Below are 22,628 nucleotides of genomic sequence, written 5' to 3' on the forward strand. Positions count from 1 at the left end.
AGTGTTACTGTATTTCCTGGTGATGATACTATCCACAGAGAGAGCTTTTGATGCTTCTCCATGTCCTGTATAGCAGAAGGATGTGAAATGCACAATTCACCTGAAATGATCTTAATTACCTTGTCAAAAAGTGCTCAAATTAAGGTGGGAGTATCTGCAGTCACTCTCAAAAGAGGTTTTTAATGAAGTTTATGATTCACATGGATAATAGGCAAGCTGACAAGGTCTGTCTAATTACTTATCCCGCTGGCCCTGAACACCAAAGCAGCAGCTCTCCGAAGCGTGCTGATGCTCAGGAAGCCACGCCATCTTTCCAAAGCCAGGCTGAAGCGTGTGCTTCATGTCATTTTTAGTACGCTTTCCAAACACATAATCTGTTTAGGTGTAAATTATGGATATGGTCTGGATCAACAGGATCTGAAGTAACAAGACAATTTATGTCTTATATTATCTATGCATGGAACACATCGATACATGCAAATCAGGAACATGTTTTTATAATGTCAGCTGATTGAATGCAAACCCTCGGTAAATTCCACAAAACACAAAGAATACGCAGAGCTGCTCCACTTCGCCATATGTCGGCAGTAAGTCCTTCAGTAGCTGCAGTAACTCCTCTGATCCGAGTCTTGTTTACAGAACTTTTACAACTGCATCTATTCTCACTTGTCTCTCCGCTGTGAGACGGATGCAGGCTGGAACATACAGTAATGAACCATTGAGTAAGTAAACCTGAGTCCATTAAGCCCCAACGGATTGATTCAGCCACTAAATAATGCAGACATTGAAAAAGACAAATGCCCAATCAATGTCCAATGCTATTGTTACCTTTATGCAGGCGGCATTGATGGAGAGCAGATGGTTCCTCCCATGTTGTATCTCTATGGTCTTTTGAGAGAATGAGTCAGTCATGTACCAGAGATGAGATGAGCACAGTGGAGCTGGGCTGTAGTTCAGGTTGCCTAAGGCAGGTCGAAGATCGAGGACAGTTGCGACAAGTGAAACTGAGACCAGACAAGCTCCAGACCAAGACCAGGCAGCCATGAAATAACATTTGTTTATTCTGAGATGATGGAAAACATGTCTTGAACGACACTTAGGATACACCGCTGCACCATATGTAACTACCAGATGTTTGGTATATGGTGCCTTGTTCGCAATCTCCTACAGCATTCCTCATCATGGCATTTATCCAATATTTCTCAGCATTTGTCTATTCGGTTTGATGGAGTGTAATATCAGAATTCCTCAGACGCCTCAGATTTGTTCTCATCTTTGGAATGACTCAGTTTGTTGGAAAGGGCTCACATATGGTCAGCGCCCACCGTCATTTGCTGCTTGATGGACATGGGCACGCCGGTGATTTTGAAGCTGCCAGAATGGCTGGTGTCCACAGATGGCCGGGGCTTAATGCCGCCTTGTAACGACGCGCCTGTCCTTTTCAAGGTGATCGCTTTTTGCTGTGAAGGGCTGCAGCCTGTAGGAGTCCAAGGCGAGCACTACAGAGGTTTGGTCAGCTGCTCTGATTGGTTGTGTGTCAGAAATGTTCAAGGTATAATCTGTATGATCCCCACTGTTCCTGTATGACGAATTCTCTGTGTGATATGTTATGAATGGACAGACAGTGTCCACAGGACCAGGCTTATGAGGATGTTGCCTGCTTCATGCTTATCTTAGCATCGTCTGACTCATTGTAGCCTGTTATGACACTAAGATTTACCGTGTCAGTCCTGGGAAAGGATCAGTGTCAGGCGTTGCTGCTGTGTTACTGCATTCTTTCAGAAGAACAGCAATCACCTGGCAGAGTTACTTATGACCTTTGCACACTGAACAAAGATGGTTTCGCCACCACAATGTAGCACAATGAACAGAATTAAATGCTCCAGAGCCAGGGTGTGTTTGATGGTGTTGCACAAGCAGCCAGTCTCAGTTCCTGCAGTCCCCATGTGCACGTAACTAACTGCTGTAGCCAAAGTGTGTTGTCACATTTTGAGGACGCGTACGTCAACGACGGTGTCGCCTGTGGCATAGCTTAGGAGCCTACGCACACAGTCGCCATGCGTAAAACATAAGAGGCATAAATCCATTTAAGTCGACCACAGCCACTGTCCACCTCCTCATCCTCTGCGTCATGTTGAAGTCACTCTGAAAATGACAGATTGAACTTTGAACGCGTGTAAGAGCAAAATTCACTCAAACGATCTATTTCACAGACTCAAAACATCATCTTTAACTGTAATACAACATCAGTGCCTGCATCCCAGTATCATAAGTGCAACAGTAACTGTACGGAAAATGTGACACGAACTGCGTTGTTATATAGACATGCGCACACATAAGAGCACAATAAACTGCATTGTCATCGCACCTTTTACATCACAGAGTGTGTCAGCTCGCTCTGAATCCATTTGTATCTACGGATCCAGATGGCCTGTGAGGTTAATCAACTGTGATAAAGTGTCCAGCTTTCATATTTGTATCAGAGGGGCAGATGCTCTCAGAGTAAACTAAAAGCAACATCTGACTGCATCCAGCAGCTGCTTTGAAGCAGCACCTGTTGTTGTGCTGCTGGAAATAATGCTGACTGACTCATCGTGAGTTCACAGTTTCTATTCTTTTTTTTTTTAAATTGTCTTTGATGGCAAAGTTACCATCTGGAAAAAGTAGATGGACTGCGATATGAGAGTAGTGGGTGGATTAAGATGCAGCATGCTTTAAGATTAAGTCTTGGGTTTATTGTCTGGTTGACTGGTAATTGATGCAGCCTGGTCAACAGGTAATCCATCTTTTAAGTACAGGTTACAGTTACAGTTGATTTGGAATTAACTGAAGCAAACTGCACGGAAGATGAGATATAAGCAGTAATTATCACATTCGCGGAATAGAAGAGAGGCAGAAAACTCAACACTGGAGTGACGAGCTGGTCCAGGACGGTAAAACTATAACTTTCACTTGCAGCTGGCTCTGCAGTGCATCTGCCACCTGTGTGGGTTAAAGCTTGGTGCTGACCAGCTGTTATATTTCTTTAGCAGGGGTTTTTCAAGTAGAACACCACGGGGCCCCCTCAGACAAAATCAAGTGAACTGGGGGGTTTGGGGAATGTTAGCAGTAAGAATGATGCTGACCTGGAGTCAGTTAGCTAGCTGTGGGCTGCAACCTGAGCGCTGTGAACAATATTTAGAATGTGTTTGTTTATATTCTGGCACACTGGCACCATTAAATTGCTGAATTAGCTATTAGCAATTTTTAGTTTGCATCCATGGATGTACAGACAGCCATCACTGGATTACTAAGCAGATTTATGGACTTTCATTTGACACTTTGGGTAGTGTAAGTCTAAAATATGTTTAAAAATATATGTTTATCATGTCTGTGTGTTCAAGATTTGACTGAGGTATGACTCAGAGAAGGTGTAAGATTATTGATACAAACTGTGGCAATGGGCATTAAAGGGATTAAAGTACCTTCACCGCTCATGAGCTGTGTCACAGCCACGGCTGCAGCTCCAGCTGCCGACCCTGTTGGTGAGTCAAACTAAAATAAATCCTGTTTCAAAATGAATTATGTACAGTGGTGCATTTTCTGTTAAATATTTAGCACACAGAACGGATTAAAAATCAAATGCAAACCCAAATTAATAAGTGTTCTGAGCTGTTGTACTGTAAACTGTCACCACAGTGTAATAACTCTTCTTGGGATGCAGAGGGGACCAAGTGAAGTGTAATTATGTCCCACTCCTGTCTAGCTGCTGGTACTGCTAGACTTTAATTAGCTCCATTCTCCTCACTACAGAGAGATTATGACCAGATGCCTCGAGGCCCAGCCCAGGTGGTTACGGAGACGAGACTTCAAAGAAAAAAAAAAAAAAGGAATAATTTTTTGGTTCATTACTTCTTGAAAGGAGTTCCTGGTGAGTTTAATAAATGTCACTGAGACAAGCAGGCCACCCCATGGGATCACACTTGAGTTTCCTGGAACTGACTGATTGATTGGATTGTTATGAAAATGAGGCAGATTTCATAAAGCAGCTTGGATGGTTTCCTGATGGCAAAGTGTGGGCATGGACATATTGTGTGGGGTAAACCCATTTAGACTCAGATTGGCCTTTCTGGCAGAAAAGAGGTTCCCACCACGTGGGCAGACAGAAAGTATTTATTAACCAGATTTGTACACATAATAGAAAGTTAGGATTTAAATGAAAAGGCACGATTGAATGTCGTGATTTTATTTCTTTCTAAGTGATGATCAGCTATAAGTGAGTGTTTACGCTGAACTGCATCTGGCACAGAGTCACTGCACAATACAAACTGGAGTCAGACAAATATGTCGCCCACTACACAATCCCTGTAGTTGCACGTGTAAAAAGGAAGAAAATTGACCGGAAGCATGAAAATATGCTGCAGCCTGTGCAGACAGCTGGATTTACTAAAGTAAACGTCTCTGTTCCATCAGACATGCTTGAAACATGAGAAAAACACAGCTGAATGCTTCCTGTGTAGACAAGACTTCAGTGTTAAGAACTGTTTTTATGTTGATTTAAATACTTAAATATTGTCCAATTAATTCCATATTTCTGCTGTCATGACTCAACATACAGATGAGCTGGTAGGCCTTTATTTACTGTCTGTCCAGCAGAATAAACACAATTATCCTGTTGATTAAAACTCTCTTTTTCACAAGTTCTAAGCTTCATGTGGTTTTTTTTACATTGAATTCCTCACGTCCAGTAAAATTTCTGTACCCATAAGGTAGTAGATAATAAGTAGATAAGTAGATAATGTTAACGCATCAACGCTCTGATTGAAATTTAACAGGGGTCTCACTCCGCCTCAGCTTTGAGTGGAAGTAGCAGGAGCAAGCGGCTGCTCGGATGACCCCGGCTAGATTTTATGTAGCATTATATTTGCTGACGGAGTTACCACAGTATAATACTTGCGCCCACAGGAGCTTTGAAATGAAAGGCAATGCCCTGGTCTCCTGAGATGCTATATCAGCAAAGGCTCGGTGATGCAGGAGGGGTGGGAGACACATTACAAGATAAACTCATATTGACACTTCTGGCAGAATTCATCATGTCTGTCCCCAACCGTTTTTCTCTGTTTGCAAACGGAGCCTCGTGGTGAGCAGGATGTTCCACTTCAGACATACTCTTTACAATTATTGAAAAGGCAGAGATATCACATTCCTGTGTTGCTAGTAGAAGTGGGAAAAGGGGGGCAATGTGTCAAGAGGAAGCAGCATTAGTAGCTGATCGGACAACGGTGAGAATGCATCCAGCTGATGTTGATGCTGCATCTGTCCCTCAGCACATATCCATTTTCTTTGTCTCTGCAGTTTTATCCTCTCTTTGTTCATTTCTTTTCATTTACAGGACCTGCCCTGTGAATTACTGCACGCCCGAACAAACAAAACTTGAGCTCTGTGATGTATCTTCTCTTCCCTTGGTTTTATTTTATTCTCTTTCTCACAGAAACAACGCCACATCCAAGCCTCCTGTCTGCTTACAAAAAAGCCAGCTCTTTGGATCCTGGCAGCCTTTTTTTACCCAGAGCAAGCAGCAGAAACCGGAACTCGCAGTAAATTATAAATACGCCATAACCTTTCTGCGTGCACCCTGCCTTTCATCAGCCCCCCGTAGTCAGATGGTCCCGGGCAGGCTCAGCTATTGTGAGCTGCCCTGACTAATTGTTAAACATGTTCACGTCAATCAAGCCTATCCCAAATGGCAACTCCTCAGCCGGCGCTACAATGAGCTGCCTGAGCCGCTGCAGCCTTAGAGGACTAATTGCCGTCCACTCGCCAGGAGCCCATCTCCATTCCATTAGCGGCTGTGCAATATGAATGGTGGAAGCCGGTTGTTGACGGCAGACCTAACCGAGCTTGTGCGTGTGCTGAATGGCCCCCTCCTCTGTGGCATGTGTTTCATTTCCACGCAGACGGGCCAAACAGGAGGAGAGGTAATTGCATTTGTGGTGGCGTTGTGTTTGCAGCCAGAGAGGCATATTCTCTTCACTCCATGAATCAAACAGCTACAGTAAATATTCATAGAGGAAAAAAAGACAAGAGTCAATGAGCAGCATTGTGAGAGCCAAAACAAGTTCACTGTTACACTGTATCACACCGCTCAACAGCGCTGGCCTAACTTTATTTAGCTGCTGTAGCCGAATTGATCCGCCCCGGGAACTTCATCTCACTCAGCTGCATGGTTTGTTAGGTACATACAAGCAGCTCTCCTGAATGAGAAAACACTGGGTAACCTTGGGGGAGGCCGCCGCCGGTTGGCACGTAATGCGTAATGCTGAGTTATCGCTCTGTGATAATGCCAAAATAAGGATCACATGAAGACACAAGACGCTAGATGATTGTGTCATTATCTTTCAAAAAAAAAAAAAATCATGCTATTGATGCAGGGGAAAAGCCACTCTGTGTGGAATAATGAGGGCCTCTAAAATGGTCAGCAACAACTGTAAATGTCTGTGGCTTCAATAAAGCACTCCAGCAATCCGTAAACCAAGATCCACTCTCCGGCCTCCGCTCAAGTGCTTTTTCAAAGGCGGCCGACACTTCAGAGGTGTCGCTGAAGCCATCTCGAGATTTTGAAATGGATGTGGGGGGATGACGTTAAATGAAGGAGTGGGATCTTTCAAGCATATCTCATTCCAATAAGCTGAGGAGTGCGTTTAGATTCAGAATGGTTCCACTCGGCTGGAGAGAAACATTTTCTGAATTTAAACGCTACCCAATTCTTCAGCAAGCCATTCGCTCACATGAAGCGTTAAATTCAACTCAAAGTAGCAGCAAAAGAGATTTACATTTTCCATATACAGGCTTTAGAGCCTTTGGTTTGGCTGAAGATTTGCATTAAGGGGATTTTTTTTTTCTCCTCCACTCCCATCTAAGAAACTTTGCAGAGTTTAATCACGGCTTCTGTTGACGCCCCTGGGTTTTGTATCTTAAGCTGTATCCCTCCAACTGGGAAACGTAAAAAAAAATTCATCATAAGCTGTTCCAAAGTCTGAATATAGATTTCACAAATCATTCCAACCAGGACTGTACATCTAAATATTACCCCCTCAAATGGTGGATTTGTAATTATGACTGTTTGTGTGGCCTTCCTTTGTACGACTGCACATGAAACACCCTCCAGCTCTGAGAGAATGCCTCATTAAAAACCAATTCTTCTCGCAGCAATTCCCCCGAGCAAATTCATCTTCTGCTTAACACGGTGACACTTCATTCAGTTTAAAAAGGAAAACAGTATACGTTTCAAGTTATTTATTAAAGTCTCCCGCAGCCAGACAGCAGCACGGGTGACAATCGGCGGTCCTTACCCTCATGCCAAGCTCGATGTTCTCGCCTCCGTAGACCTCCATGCCAGGATCCAGCAGGCCGATCTCGCCAAAGTATTCACGATCAACCACGAAGGAGCAGCCAATCATGGCTGGAGTCCTGGAGGAGCAGAGAGAGACGGCGCCGTTTGAGTTCCATTATCCAGCCACCAAACTTTTATACGCCCACAGCAAACGCTTAAATATTCAGCGCGATCAGGCAGAAGAGATCTCGGGATTTAGACACTTTTCTTATGGAGCTTGGGAAAAAAAAACATTCAGCATTAGCAGCAGCGTTTCATAGTGAAGTTACAGTGCAGCCTTAAACACTGATCAGTTGAATCAATTGAATGTAAATGTCCAGATATGACACAGTTTTGGTTTTGCTTCCTAAGAGCACTGAGAAGACATCAAGACCTCTTTCTCTGAGCATTCTCAATATTGTGCTGTGTCTTCCTTCCTTGACCACAGAGGCCAGGGCGGCTCAGTCGTGACAACATGAATAATAAAAACAATTTGAATTTATCATCAGCCCAGCTCAGCATGCTGCAGTTTCACAAAGCAGCCACTGCTATCGAAGCAGGAATGTCTCGTATCGAGTCCCAACCTATTCTCTGTGTGTTCGTCACGATGAGCCACACCCTCCATAGTACACGTTGTTCTTTGATACATTGTCCATTAAAAAATACTGATTAGTGCAGCTTTAATGATTCAATTAGTTTAAAGTTACTAGCAAAGACGGAATAGAAAATAAAACATGACACCAGCCCTATTCCCCATCCCAGTCCAGTACAGCCGTGCCGGATGTCATTCTAACTGTAGCTGTCAGATTTCGTTACGCTGATGACTGATGTTTTCGGCAAAAAAAAACAAAAAAAAAAAAAACTTGAAAATGCATTCAAAACTAGCGCAACTCGAAAGCTACCAAAGTTCAGCTGGTAGAGCAGGAGATAGACATGTTTTTCACAAAAGGAAGTGGCTACTTTCCACCTTTACTAGAAGAAATGGTCCCACTTTAGCTGCTGTCCCCCCAGGGCTGCTTTTCACTGCTATTATCTGTCAGTTCTTAAGTGCTCTGGGACAAAAAGCATTACATCCATACAGAGTGCTCCGCTGCGTTATTTTATTTTTTATTTTTTTCTCTAAAGTGACCAGTGAGTGGCTTTATTCTTCTTCCTAGAATGGCTCCCAGGGCAAGTTCGCCATTTATTGTTACATATACACGCACACACACACAGAAGAGGCAAATGTGTGTGAGTGCCAATTCAGCTTGAGAGACATGTCAGTAGGAAGTACTGGAAGGAGGCTCTGCATTATGATTCACTGACTCCGTATTAAAAGAGTGCACTGAGCCAAAAAGACATTTGCTTTTAGGTTCAGACCCCAGCTAACAACCATCATCATGGAGTGTTAGTTTGACAATCCTTGATCAGCAGATAAATCAAAAGCTTTCCTACCATTTTTGCTGCCATGAATCTTAATGGCTTGGCACTAACACTAAGGTGATGTGTTACATTTGTATTGAAATTGATGAGTTTCTCAAAATAAGACATTTGAGAGAAACAACCATGTGAGAGTGTAATTGATTGAGAGTTCCAGTTTGACACTGCTTCTAATAATCATTTAGTCATGGTCTCCCACCCTGTTCATATAAAGTATGTGACAGACAGCAAATTACAGCTACAAACACTTCTTAGCTTACTCAAATGGATGCTGAGCACGTCTTTCCTTTCTTTAGCTAATTATACCAAATGCCTTTGTTCCACGCTCGCTAACTTAACTCTTATTGCCTGATGTAGCCTCATGTAATCTTTGTTTAAATTATAAGGTGGTGGCAGAGAGGCTTTGAAGTGCCACTATTTGCACTGGCAGTGCAGATAAAAAGACAGACGCAGCACTACCACAGCCCCGCTCACCTCATACTTTCTCCTCTCTTGACAAGTGACCTACCTTGCCTGTCTGCACTGTGCGAACGTAGTGCAGCTCTCTTTGAGTGTTCTCTTTAGATTAAACTTCCTGCCAATGCAAACACAGCTACTGCGCGTTAGCACGGACTCAGCACCGCATGTCAGACGCACGTGAGGGTGGGGTGAAAACCACATCTGTTCTGTGTGTGATGTTTTTCCACACCAGGTAAGGTATAATGTTGTAGCAGAAATATCCTCACATTAATAATAGTCAGGGAAAAGAAAAGAGAACAAATGAGAGCCGAGTTAAGTGCCTCTCATTTGTCTGGTGTGCAAGGTGATCGAACATGCAATATTTAGCCATGAAAAAGTAATTCTCCAACTACAGCCAATTAACCAAAGCCAGTTAAAAGAATAATTAGAGCCAGCGGTGCCTCTAAAAATGCAGAAAATAGAGAGGCTGAGTGCCACACACGTCCACTTTAGGTTTCAAGAATCAAACGGCGACAGTTTTGGTCCCGAGTCGCGATTTCACGCGCCTTCAACAGTCAAACTAAAAAGAATCAGTTTCTGCATAGACAGAAACGTCAAATAAACCGTGATGCAATGCAGCCACAGTTTCTACTCCATGTGACCCCGCCATCAGCTGTGTGTGAAATACAACACGGCCCCTGTTGGCTTTTTTGTAACATTTTGTTAAGTGGGAATGACACACCAGCCATTGTGCTGTCTCTTTGTGCCGACATGTGAAACAGCACAGAGAACTCACCTCTCTGAGGCCTGTCAAACTTCAGAGAGAGTGTGTTTGCAGAAAAACAAGAGGAGTTTACTCACAAAATAACTTCTCGACTGCATTTGACATCACAGATTGTTGCCGGAATTTTCAAGTGGATTTCTCGTTTAGTGTCGTTAGGTTTGGTTATTTTTAGTGTACAGATGGTCAGCCTGCAGGGCTCATCCGCCCCTCACACCCCTTTAACTTTGGCCCACAGATCATTTGCTTGCAGTACGCAGTATGAACATCTGATACACGGATGCAGTTTGGCAAGAAAAAGACTTTGGTTTCAGATTGCTTACTTCTCTCCCAGATGATGACACTGCTGTCGAAACGGCTTTTCGAACCTCACATCTGGCTTGTCTGTGACCTCTCATTTAAAATGGCACGACAGCCGCGATGCTTCAAATAAGTCTGAGAGGTAAATGGAGACATATTCATGGGATTTAAAAGTAATGAAAACTTCACATATACTTAATTTAAAAAGTTACCTTTTTTGTAAATATCTGCTTATTCTGAATTTGATGCAGCAACATGTTTCAAGCAAGTCGGAGCAACAGAAGACTGGGAAAGCTGTGGAACGCTCCAAAAACAACAGGTGAGAGTATCAGGTTAAGGTGCATCCCTTCAGCAGTCTGATGCTCATATTTTCTTTGCCCTAAAAGTGATTTAAAGTGTGTCCTTCAGGCCACAGCAGTCAATCTCAAGAAGTCTCTGCCTTTTTTGGTTGACGATTTCTGGTTCCTGACCGGCCATCAAAAGCACTTGGTGGCCATTTCCCTTCCCTTCCTTTTCTGTCCTGTCAATAATCGCTGTCAAGTCTCTAACATGGTTGCAATCCTCTGCACTCTCACGTCTGAGCGTGGCTGTTTTGTGCATTCTTGTGCCCCTTTTACTGGCCTTGTTGTCCAATGTGTTCAAACGGCCAGAAAAGGCTTTGAGACTGAGCTCTGAATGGCCCTCTTGTTGATGGGCAGGAACCTCGAGGAAACAAGTGGGAGAATGATTTCCAATAGAAATCCGCACAGCCGACACGCTTCAGCTGTGCCTTGAGGCGATCTGTCCATTTGCAGCAAAGTGTCAATAGAGAACATGAACCAGCTCTGCAGTGTCTGAGGCTGTGCTCCTACCTGTCTCCTATCTCAAGTCTGGCATTTGATGCTCAATAATGCATGATTATCATGGAGCTTTGATATATTTAGGTCCAAACTGTCATCACACTGTTTGTTTGAGTGCATCAAATGAAACTGTTATTGCTTTGCCTGCGCTGGACTGAGCAAGGTAATGAATCTCTCGTTTGGAATTCAGTTTTTGTTGCCCTTGGTCAACATGTGGTATGTGTGAGTGTTTTAGCAGACAGTAGTTCGGGATATTCCAAGACATTCTGGCAGCAAGATGTTTCATGCGTGCAGCTTGGTTAAAATGCAGCAGTCGAGGCTTTAAGTGATACAAATAAATTCACCATATTCCCATTTTCAGCAACTTCACTTTGCCAATGGGTTCAGAATCAGCCCCCAGAGTTACCGATCAACTTTAAATCACGACAAGGTCGGCAATAAAACACTGCAGGCCCCTGAACTCCCCGTCAGCCAGCGTGCAGCCCCACATCCTCAGACAGGCTCCTTAAATCCTTTCCTTGATACAAAAGATGATCAGGCTCTAGAAAAAGCTAGAAGGGAAGTTTATGCTACTGTAGCTACTTTGCTTGTGCGATTGCGTTTACTTTTATTTTTGCTACGTCTGTTGGAGCCCTCAATGCTTGTCCTTGATCTTGTCTCAAACCTCAAAAGAAAAATCATCAAATGATAATGTGAGAACGATGCGTCAGCATCAGAGGGGTCGCTCATAGTAATGAGCCTGCAGAGAATTTGCTTTATGTGAGTTTCAGCTAACTGTTCTGCTCTGCTTCACTCTCACAATGGCAGCTGTTTTCAGTGAATCGCTCTACAAAAAAACCATTGGCCACTACCTGTTCCGCACCAACAGCTGGTGAACATAGCAGAGCATTTGGCAGATATTTCCCTCAGGAGTTGGTAGAGACCAAAATCTGAGCTAAAATAAAGTGAATACTGGACTTAAAATAGCCAGGTGGCAGGAGACACAGCTCCAAATGAATCATAATGTTGTTCTGCAAACACTGGATGTATAGATAACACATCTCAGCTATTGCTTCCTCACTGAAGTGCATTGAAAAAAACAGAATACCAATCCATGCTGCTATTGTATCACTGTCCTCTGACCCGTCTGCAGAGGACAGATATTACATATTTTTTTGTCACTCTCCATCCATATCACTTCGTTTTCTATTTAAAAACATTCTGGTATGACACCTTTTTATATGCTGGACGCTTTAACTTCAGTTCTGAACTCCAAATTGTATTGCACTAATATTGCAGTGGCAATGCACAAAGCCCACAGCAACATTTGCTGTCCAGCAGCGCCATGAATATGGAAAAGATGAAAAACAAAAGCCGAGCTTCTTCATGCTGGCTCTGGCTTGACCACGCACGCTTGGCTCCTGCACCAGCAGCTACAGTTACTGTTCCTTCATGTAAAGCAGCAAATGAACTGTTCAATGTGTCCCTCAAGAGTTTTTAAATACCCACAGAATAAGACGGTTCAGCCATGATAGTTCATAAATCCTTACATTGCCATTTGTGGGGCAGCAAGGAGTGTTCAGCCTGCATCTGGGAGGCCACTACAATGTGTCATTAAAGGACATTTTAATATGACCACGTTTATGATGTCTTTATCTGCTTTTCTTTCTCAAATTCATATTTTGCTTGTATTTACTCAAGAATCGAGCCCAGCCGGAGATATCAAACAGTATCAACGACCATCAATTAAAAGGATCACGTCCGTTTTGCAGCTACGCTTCTCTTGCTGGTTTTGAACACATTCCAGTTGCTGCTGCCTCTCTGTTCTTGTGCCTTCATGCTCACGCAGGCTCAGCCATCTGCCATGGCAACAAAATCATGGAAATCTTCTCTGTTGAATGATGTCAGATTTCCCCATTGTTGTGGCAGCGCTGAACTCTTCTGATTTGATCTTTCAAAGAGAAGATGCTGGTGGGCTGCACGCCTCAGGGTCTGATATTGTATCACACATCCACAATGTGGCTTCTGATAGTCTTTTGGTGTTCACGCTGATTAAAAAACACGGACTGGACAAATGAGAGATCGGACTCAGCTTTTAACATCCATTGATGTTCGGATTCTCTTGTCACCACTGCGCAGTAACGTACAGTAACCAGGAAGCGTTTACTGTTGTCCTGATATATTCAATATCATGTTCATTTACACAGCATTAACTTGACATACTCATCAGAAACACTGTTTTCTCTAAACAGCTTTACTCTGCAGGGGCATTTTTTTAGTCACTGTTAAATTACTTGCCAGGAAACAACACTTTCTTCACCGTTATTTCACATTAAAAGCCTTCCAGTGGCTCGTAGAACATGATGTTGCTTTGCGTTTTCTTTTAATATGAAACTTAACTTAACTACTACTTAACTACTTAACTTAACTAGCTTAAGAGCAATGGAGAAAAGCTATTTAAATTATATTAATTATAACCATATTTCTTCCAAAACAAAAAAACAAAAACTGATGTACACATGAAAGTAGTGTCGTGGGAATAGACATTATACTAATTGTCTTTAGCTTTTAAGAGCATCTTTGTAATCCTGTGATTGAAAAATATTCTTTTTACCTATCTGGTCACTGTTTTTTGCAGATATATGCTGAAACCAGAAGGTCTGACCACAATTGCAGTGTCTTATCTGACCTACTGTGAATGTGTAATGTGTTGGTCTCGGTCACAGGAGAACCGTAAGAGCTGAAGCGACATTCGTGTCACAGCAAGCTCACGTCCACAGATAAAGCATTCGGCTGAACTGCATGGACTCTGCAGTGGGTGTTACTGCAGCACGGCCAGGTCAAACAGATGCCGATTAGCATGTAAGACCATTTCCATGAATACTCCTGTGCTCTTCCTCAGTTGGTAACCTAACATGATTTGACCTTGGACACACATAATCAGTTCTTGGATTATACAGAAACACGATACAAGCCAGCGCTGTCCTCCAATCAGCGGTGGCATCGTGGAATGCCCTGCTCATATTCAACACACAATTACGCTAATGACACTGCGTCGCCGTGGCCTCGTGATCCTGCATCAAAATGAAGATATTCATCATGGTAATTAGACAGGTTTCTACAGGACTGCTTTATTTGTGTGTTTGGGCAGCGCAGCCTACAGAGCAGCTTAGGTTGATGGTTCCACACATAAATAAGTCATATCCCAGGGTTATCCATATTTCATCAAACATCCTCATCTATAATGGACGCTGTTCACCAGCCGAGGCCCTCACCTGATAGGGGCCGTCTCATCGCCCTTGTCCAGCCATTCCTGCGGCGGAATGATGTACATGCACCACAGCCCCCAGTTGTAGCCATGGGCGGCGTTGGCGTACTGCTGCACCTCGAACGTGTTGTACTTGATGTTGTCTATGGCGGGCAGGATGATGCGGGTGTGATCCTCCTTCATCCGGGTCAGAATAGGTTCAGCCCTTTGGATAAGAAAAGAGGCAGGAGTTAAGAGCTGACTTCGAAGCGTGAAGAAGCTTCGTTTTGCTGTTGCAAAAGGCGAAAAAAGAGCGAGAGGAGAACAGTGTGTTACAGGGCATATAATAAAGCAGTGCGTATTTTCATTCTGACCTGCAGAGGTTTGAGGTATTAATATTGCAACAATGTGAGGGAATAAATCTGCTCGAGAATGATTGGAACTGAATGCAAATGTAAAGTGAAAGCTGTTAATGCAGTTTCATAGGAAATATGTGTAGGAAATCAACCCATATATGTATTTCTTTAAACATACTGAACAGAGCAGTATGTACTGTAGTTCCTAAATTCCACAAAATGATGCCAGGAGCAGCTACGGATGACTGCAGATGTCGTCTCGACTTTGGCTCTGGCGCTTTACACAGGGTTTCAGCGATGATGCAGTCTGTCGAATCAGCATTTACTCAAAAGTCAGAGCGGCTGCTGGGATCCTCTTCCGTTCACGATGTGAGGGTCTTGCGAAATGAATTTTCCCCAGAACAACAAATAATAGCATGTCTTATTTTATATCTCCCGCTCATGAAAACGAAATGTCAAAATGTGACACTTATCCTGGTGAGAACGTTGATAAGAGGTAAAACCTGACAAAGCAAAACACATTAGGTTAAAAGAGAGGCTTAGTCCGCTCCTGGGAAAACTATCCGCTCTCTTTCTAGCTTTTTCTCTGTATGGGCAGGGTTACAGGTTAGCTGCTGAAAAAGGCCTTGCCTCGCACCACGCACTCTTCATCTCATGGCTTTCGCTCTGAGGCAGCTTTGGCTGGCACACATTCTTGTGGAACACATCAAATGAGCATGAAACATCTTGAGGCTACAGCAGCTCTGAACAGGCTAAATTAGAGGAAACACCTGAAAATTATGGGCTTGTCAGTCCGAACATGAATACTTTAATAAAGTCCTGGTTCGTGGAGCATTTTAGCGGCAGCTACTGAGCCTGTGGGAGGGGTGGTCAAGAAGACTCGCTCCAGGCAGTCCGTCCAGTAACTAGGTCAAAATAAATGTACAAAACATATTTGCGCATGTAGATGAGAGCAGAGCTAATTACAATCCGCAGCGCTCAAATCCTACATGCCGCAATCCAACAGTTCATTTCTTGTAGATTTACGCCACCTATAATAAAGAATCCAGCATGTCCAGGCTCCCGTTAATAATCAACACTGATTTCTCTTCAAGGAATAGTTCAACATGTGGGAAATACACAGACTTTGACTGATTGCTCTCTCGTCTGCACCTTCAGCATGGAGCTAGAGCTCGGCTGTATTCGTTCATGGTGAATACACCAACACAGCCAAAGCCAGTCACAAGGTGTGATATTATCCAAAGCAAAAGTATCAACCCACCTTTTCTCTTAGCTTTAAACTTCTCTCTATTCTTGACAGTAAGAGCTGCTCTTGGCAGTTTTCTTAATAGGCCTTAAGAGGCAACACTTAGCTGCTGTAGGAGCTTTAGTGTCATTTAGGTGGATTTCTACTCATAAGACAAAATACTGATTTTTATGCCTGCATCGTGGTCACTGGAACGTTTTTCCGTCGATGCCACATACAGTAAGCTCCCTCTGCTACTTAAAGCCTTGGCCCGGGGCAATATGGGCTTGAGATCCATATGGTAGAGAATGCCGTGTGCTGCTGGCACTGGCGACATTAGTATAATCTTCTCATGCTGAGAGATCATCTCCACGGTATCTTCAAAGCAACTCTCCATACGCTCAGTTCTTCACATGATATGCTTCTAAATTTAAAAAAAGAGGATGCAATTATAAAATGATAAATGTGTCTCTCACAAATACTCCCACGCTCCAGCTTTCTCCCTATGGCCCCTTCCACTGACTTTCTTTCCCTCCATCTTCGCCCAGATCCTGCTCCTCTCCCCCCTCATCCACGCCTTTTCAAATAGTGAAACCCATTTATCTTCCAATAGCAAAATTACTACTTATCACATGAAGGTAGGGGACAGAGAGTACAGGGGGAATAGATCCAAAATGAACTATATGGGGTGATGTCAGTAAAAGATGAAGCAGTACTTAGAAAAAGCCATCATTTAATAACACGAGAGTGGATGGTAAAAGGACTACAGCCGGCATTTTGACAGGCTGGCAGGCCGGCTCTCTCTCTCGTTACTGTGCAGCCATATTAACTGTTACAGAGCCATGTCGAACTATTTCTCATGCAGTAACATATGTGCGATTCCACTTTTTGACCAGCTTTTGCTAAGAAAGAAACCTGTAACGTGTTAAAAAGGTCATAGTTAAAGCTGGTGTTGAACATTAACCTGAACATTAAAGGCACCATAAAAGGACACTTTTTGATAGGACGGTTGTATTGGATTGCGTCAGACTGTGCAGGTGTGCCTAATAAAGTGGCCACACAGCGTATAATCACCGTGTCTTCACCTGTAAATCACCAAAACCACACTGACAGTTCTGTCAACAATAAATTTCAACAAACCTCCGCGCCATCAAATCAGTTTCATTCTAATCAATCTCCATTAAGTCCTCGTGCTTGTTTTCTGAACAACAACAGCAACACCAACAAAAAAGAAAACACAATCCTGCAGGGACCGCTGAAGACCGGAAGGCTGCCTGCAGTGTGCAGCTGTTGGCTGGCCCGGGTACCTGCTGCATATATTTCCTTCCAGAAATTTTCATTTTTCATCCAATTTTTGTGTTTCTGGTTTTATTTGTATGTATTTACACTGCAGGAATCCATGGATTGCAAAAGTTAGCAGGCGATGATGCCTGTGGCTGTAGATGCAATGCAGTCATGTAAATCAGGAAATGCACAGTGGACTGGTGAATGGCACCCACTCACTTGAATCATCCACAAATTCAAAGCACCAAATATGCTTTTGCGCTTCTTCTGCATTATGTGGCCCACATGCATGCACACACATGCACAATTAAGACACTTAGTAGTAGTAAAAACTTTTAAATTGGCTTTTCTAGGCTTTGGAAAGGGTTTACAAATATAAAACCTTCACGGATAAAAAAAAAACTCTTAATACAAAGAGTAATAATTGACCTTGTTTGCAAGTTGGAGGTGTTCCTTCAACAATGTCTTTTTATAATGGTGGTTTATGGGAAGTGCTTTTTGGGCCACCGCCAGTGGCCACTGGAACAAATTGGCAGCGGGGCTGAGTGGCGGCACAGCATCCAGCTCTCTTAATACATCCATGGTTTCATTCTTTTCCCCCCAAAGCCTGTGTCACAACACATTTCACACTAATGTTTTGAGACTGAATAGCTTCCATATTCAAACCAAAACATGCCCACTTTCATGTGCCGTCAGTGAAAACGCACTCATTTCAACGCCAGTGTCACACACATAAGTCAGCAGGCCGACTGGTCTGTGTGGAAACAGATGATGTACAGATGTGTCGATGTCTGCCAGATACTCCCGCTGATGGAAAATAATCAAATAGATGTGACAGTTATAACTTTCTGAGGATTAACGGCCTGAATCATCTTTTCTGTGTTTTTGCTGCTGCTGTTTGCAATATTGTGAATTCGTTTTGAAAGCTTTTGATGCTTCACACAGCTATTTAGCTCAATGAGTCATTCCATTGTGTGAAAAAGACAGCATGAGCAAACCTTGCCGACTGAAGGCCAACATATTGTGTACAGCATGTGTGCGTACATGCTGGAATAAAGACTTTAGGGCTGAAGACAGGGTTTTTTTTTTAATGTAGCAGTGTTCCTGACGTGGTTGTTTTGTCCCTGACCTTGAGAGGAGCTCTCTGCTGTCCCTGCGTCTTCCATTCATCTCCCCGCGCCCTTGAGAACCCCGAAACCCCTCTGAGCCAGCCGGCAGCTCCTGCGCCTCCGGGATTCATGAGGCTGATAAGATAAGAGACGCTCTGGAAATGACGACACATCCGGTTTTGACAGTCGAGCCTGTGTCGTTCCTCTTCCTCTATCTGCCATTTCATGTGTGTAACACGGAGAGGGTTATTCATCCACATCAGCCTGAATCATACTCCGTTCCATATTACAATAGATTTTTCCCTCTGCCAGGATGACTCATCCAATATCGTGAATACATGTTGGCAGCATTCATTGCTGTTCGCTCCACCACGCCATTTCATGTAGCGGAGCTCTCTTCATGGCTGCCTGTTTGTCTTTGATGATAGCCGGTACCTTTGTGGAGCTTCAGGCTGCACACACATCTTCTGGAATTAAACAAACAGTACGGTGTGTAACAAGCCAGGATAAATATCACTGTACAATCTCAATGTGTGTCTGCTTGATGCAACCTCACAGACCGTTTCACTATCTGTCCCTCCTTTGTCCAGTGCTGACGTAAAACCCCTGCAGCTCCCCCCTTTGAGACTGCATTTTTTATTTAAAACATCCAGATAAATGGACCTCGAACTGTTAACGATTGTGAAGCAGGGATTTATCAGATAATGGAATCTAACTGCGCTCTGAAATACGCCTAAAGACCAGCAGGGCCGTCGGCGCCTAAAATAAGCCCCCCTTGTGTGCATCGGATCTAATGCAGCAGAACATGTGAGCCACCCATGCAGGACAAAATGCAGTTTTGGTGTACTGTAGCTTTTCATGGGTGACTCAAATAATTGATGTGAGAACATGCACAAGAATAGCACAGCCAATTGAGGAGAGTTACATCTCTGAGAGCCTTCACAAATCTCACTTTATGAAAAGTTAATTTAACTCTGGTTTCAGTGAGATCTGTTTCATTTAACTACATGTGAACAAAACGCTGGTGGTAAAACACAAGGTTGTTTCCTCTGAATGAACTCAGTGTGATCATGTTGATTTATAACGCCTCAAAACGGGCGACTACTGCCAATTGTTAAACTAAGTAAGTAAAGTGAAAAAATGGTGTCTTCACAGCATTATATTTGAACAATTCAGAACTAGCTGGCTTCAGACCTGTTTTCACTTTTGCAAGATGTGTTTTTTTTTTTCCATGTTGCTATATCTACTTTATATTTTCTGCATTGATCATGCTACCAGAAAGCTAACTGCCGCTACATTTACTTCAATTCATACTGGTGGTGGTACATGATCAAGTTTGGTGGAAAGGTGCAGAGACAAAATTATAAATTCAGCACATTATTTACAAGCTTTCTTTGTATGTTGGTATGTTGCAGTGAAAAACAGTTATGTTGCTAACCTTGCTAACATATGCATGACAACATCACTTAAAGTCTGATACATTTTTGTATCGATGTGATTCTAGATATGCGTACTTATATAGATTTGTAATATAATATATAATGTATATAATTAACAGTTCACTGTATTAAGAGCACATCTTCTCAACTCTTCATCAACTATTTTATTTATTCATTGATTCAATTTTTGGTATTATTAACACTTACAATGGTTTGGGTAATAGCTCCTATTACAGCATGATTAACAAAGGGGTTATATATGTGCGTTCTCTGTTCTTTAGCATCGTTTATGCTGTTCACTGTTTATTGTATTAGGTGTGTTGGATGAGCCATTTGTATCTAGCATATTCATACCTGCATCTGTATAATTAACAATGACACTGTGAGAGAGTTCATTTCTACATGCATGCAGGTGTGGAGGACAGCTAACACACTGAGTGTTCAGTTTGAACCAAACGGCGTCAATAATGACTGTGTAAATACCAACACCCGAAGAAGAGCTAAATAAACACGGAGGTGTTAAAATGTTAAAATTAACTCTGATCGTGCCCATTTATGTTTGCTGCGTCTGATGCATGTGCATATGTGCAGCGTCTTTGAGAAGAGTTTAAGCCTGCAGTGCCTCTAGCCATTTTTAAGCGCATTAGATCTCTGTAAGTGTGAGGCCCTCCTCCTGCCTGGCTGTTTTTAACAGAGCAGCTCAGAAATGTCCATGTACAGCACATATTAATATGGCCCAGCCTCCCATGAAAAATTCAGAATCTAAAGAAAGTAAAGGTATCCACGCAGAATTTCAATTCATTATGGCGGCAGGGCTTTTGGAAGTAGATAGCGGGATGCAGCGGCATGAGGCGGAAAAGGTTCTTACGATGCAATGCTAGATTCCACACTGCTTCTAAATGCATTTGCTCAGGATGGGGTTGATATGATACAAATGTAAAGGTGGCATAAATCTCTGTCTTTTCTGTGGTTTTGGAGTTCTGCCTGGCCTGTGCTCTATGAAGCACTCAGTACGGCTGCAGCTTTCTTTGTTGTCTCCAGACAGATATAAACACTGAGCCACAGCCAGACACGGTGAGCAGGAGTAAAGAAATGATTTACCTTTGCTGAAAAAATATTTCCTCAGCCTTCAAGATATCTGAAATTTGAATTTAATATCATACCAATGCACCTGCACAGCATTACAAGCGGATGGAGCTCCATGATATTAACAAAGGAGCTGATATCAAATATGGATGTGACAAATAATACATATTTCATAATTACAGGAAGCGAGGTTAGTTTTATTTGTTTGTTACTTCAATGAATTCCTCCACTTTGTCTTATTCGTAGAAAAACGCACCGGGTCACACAGCAGCAGAGCATTCAAATTTCATCAAAGTGTTGCTTTCTTAAGCATGTATTCCATTACAACCGCCCCGCAATGACAATCTTATCTCCAGCGCACACTCAGCAGGGAGCGGCTGCTACACTTCTAATCATTAATCGTTAATAACCTGAGATTGCAACTGTGCAGGGGTTTCAAAAAGCAAATAAATATCAATTTCCCTGCGCCTCCCCTCTGCAGCTGCATGGTTCAAGAGTGGCGGAGAGTAGGTCCTAATTACAGCACGCTCCTATTTCCTGCCATTAATCCTGTTTATTTACAGAGCATGCAGAGGGGAACTGGTCCTGTCTACGAGCAAAATGGACAACTTTCGTCTCGGGGATGGATGGATGCAAAGAGTTGGAGGAGATGGATTGTGAACATTGAGCTGATGCAATACTACATTAATGATAGGCAACGATTTCATATCCTGGTATTAAAGCAGAGCAAAGCCTTGTAAATCAGATTCCATCGCTTCCGTGCTGGAGACCGCTCGCTTAACTCCTCATAAACCTACATGGTGTGTACAGCTGTCGAGTCCGCTGTACAGTATGATACAATTATGTTTGCTTTAACAGTAATGCAAACCAGCAATACGTTTCAGCTGCAAATGTACAGCCCCCCGGGGGAAACGCCATGCCAATGAATCCCAACACTGCAGCTGAGAGCTGGCAGCGCTGTCTCTGGCTCAGTATGCACGGGCAGCGTCTATACAAGGTCATTGAGGGAGACTCACCACAACATCTAGAGGAACCATCCATCTCACTTATCACTGTATGTGCAGCGGTGAATAATTATATTATGATAAATAGGGGGCTTCTTCTGCTGTAATAAATAGATAGTGTAGCTACCACGAAGTGAATCTATTTAAATAAAAGAGCAGCACAGAGGGTTTGCACACATACAGTAGGCAACAAATGCACACACACACACACACACACAAAGGTGTGTAAGCAACATGAACAAGCTTGTAGAAGATTCCTGTCATCTCCTCCATTGCTATATCTCTTTACCCAGCACCTGCTTGTGGAAAAATCACAGGCATTCTGCTCTACTTTTCATTGACTCCTGTAAATAAAACCTCATGCAAAAGCAAATCTGAAGCAGCATAACAAAAAAAAAAAAAGAAGGCAACCAGCTATCAAAGGAAGATGGAGGCAGGTTTGTGGGTGAGGGTGTGTGTGTGTGTGTGTGTGTTTCACACGATGGCAGCAGGTGAACTAACTCAAAGGATATTTGCCGACACAGCTTCGGCATGTAGAGCCGGGGGGTGGAGGGTGTTTGTTAGCGAGAGTACTGACAAGGAAGGAAACCTATACAGAGGTGAACGGGTTATGTGGGGGCATGAAAGGCACGGCTATTTTTGAACGAGAACAGATGGGCAAGCAGATGAGGGAACCACTAGGGTATCAATTATTATCCGTAATGCTCTTAGGCAATGATGCAACCTTCTCCCTGAGTGCTGCTTGCTGGCTGAGCAGCTCATCTTGCACAG

At 43.1% G+C, this 22,628-nt stretch overlaps 1 protein-coding gene across 1 annotated transcript in view; it reads right to left on the reverse strand.

Annotated features, from left to right (window-relative positions):
* The window catches only part of galnt9 (polypeptide N-acetylgalactosaminyltransferase 9), an 83,721-nt gene that overhangs the window by 24,314 nt on the left and 36,779 nt on the right, over positions 1–22,628 (reverse strand). Inside the window, exons 5-6 of the mRNA XM_041937530.1 lie at positions 14,383–14,580; positions 7,332–7,449 (exon numbers count right to left, since the gene is read on the reverse strand). Of these exons, the coding sequence (XP_041793464.1) occupies positions 7,332–7,449; positions 14,383–14,580 (316 nt within the window). The remainder of the gene's footprint in view (positions 1–7,331; positions 7,450–14,382; positions 14,581–22,628) is intronic.

This window comes from Chelmon rostratus, chromosome 5 (genome assembly GCF_017976325.1).
Source record: "Chelmon rostratus isolate fCheRos1 chromosome 5, fCheRos1.pri, whole genome shotgun sequence".
Taxonomy (NCBI): Eukaryota; Metazoa; Chordata; class Actinopteri; order Chaetodontiformes; family Chaetodontidae; genus Chelmon; species Chelmon rostratus.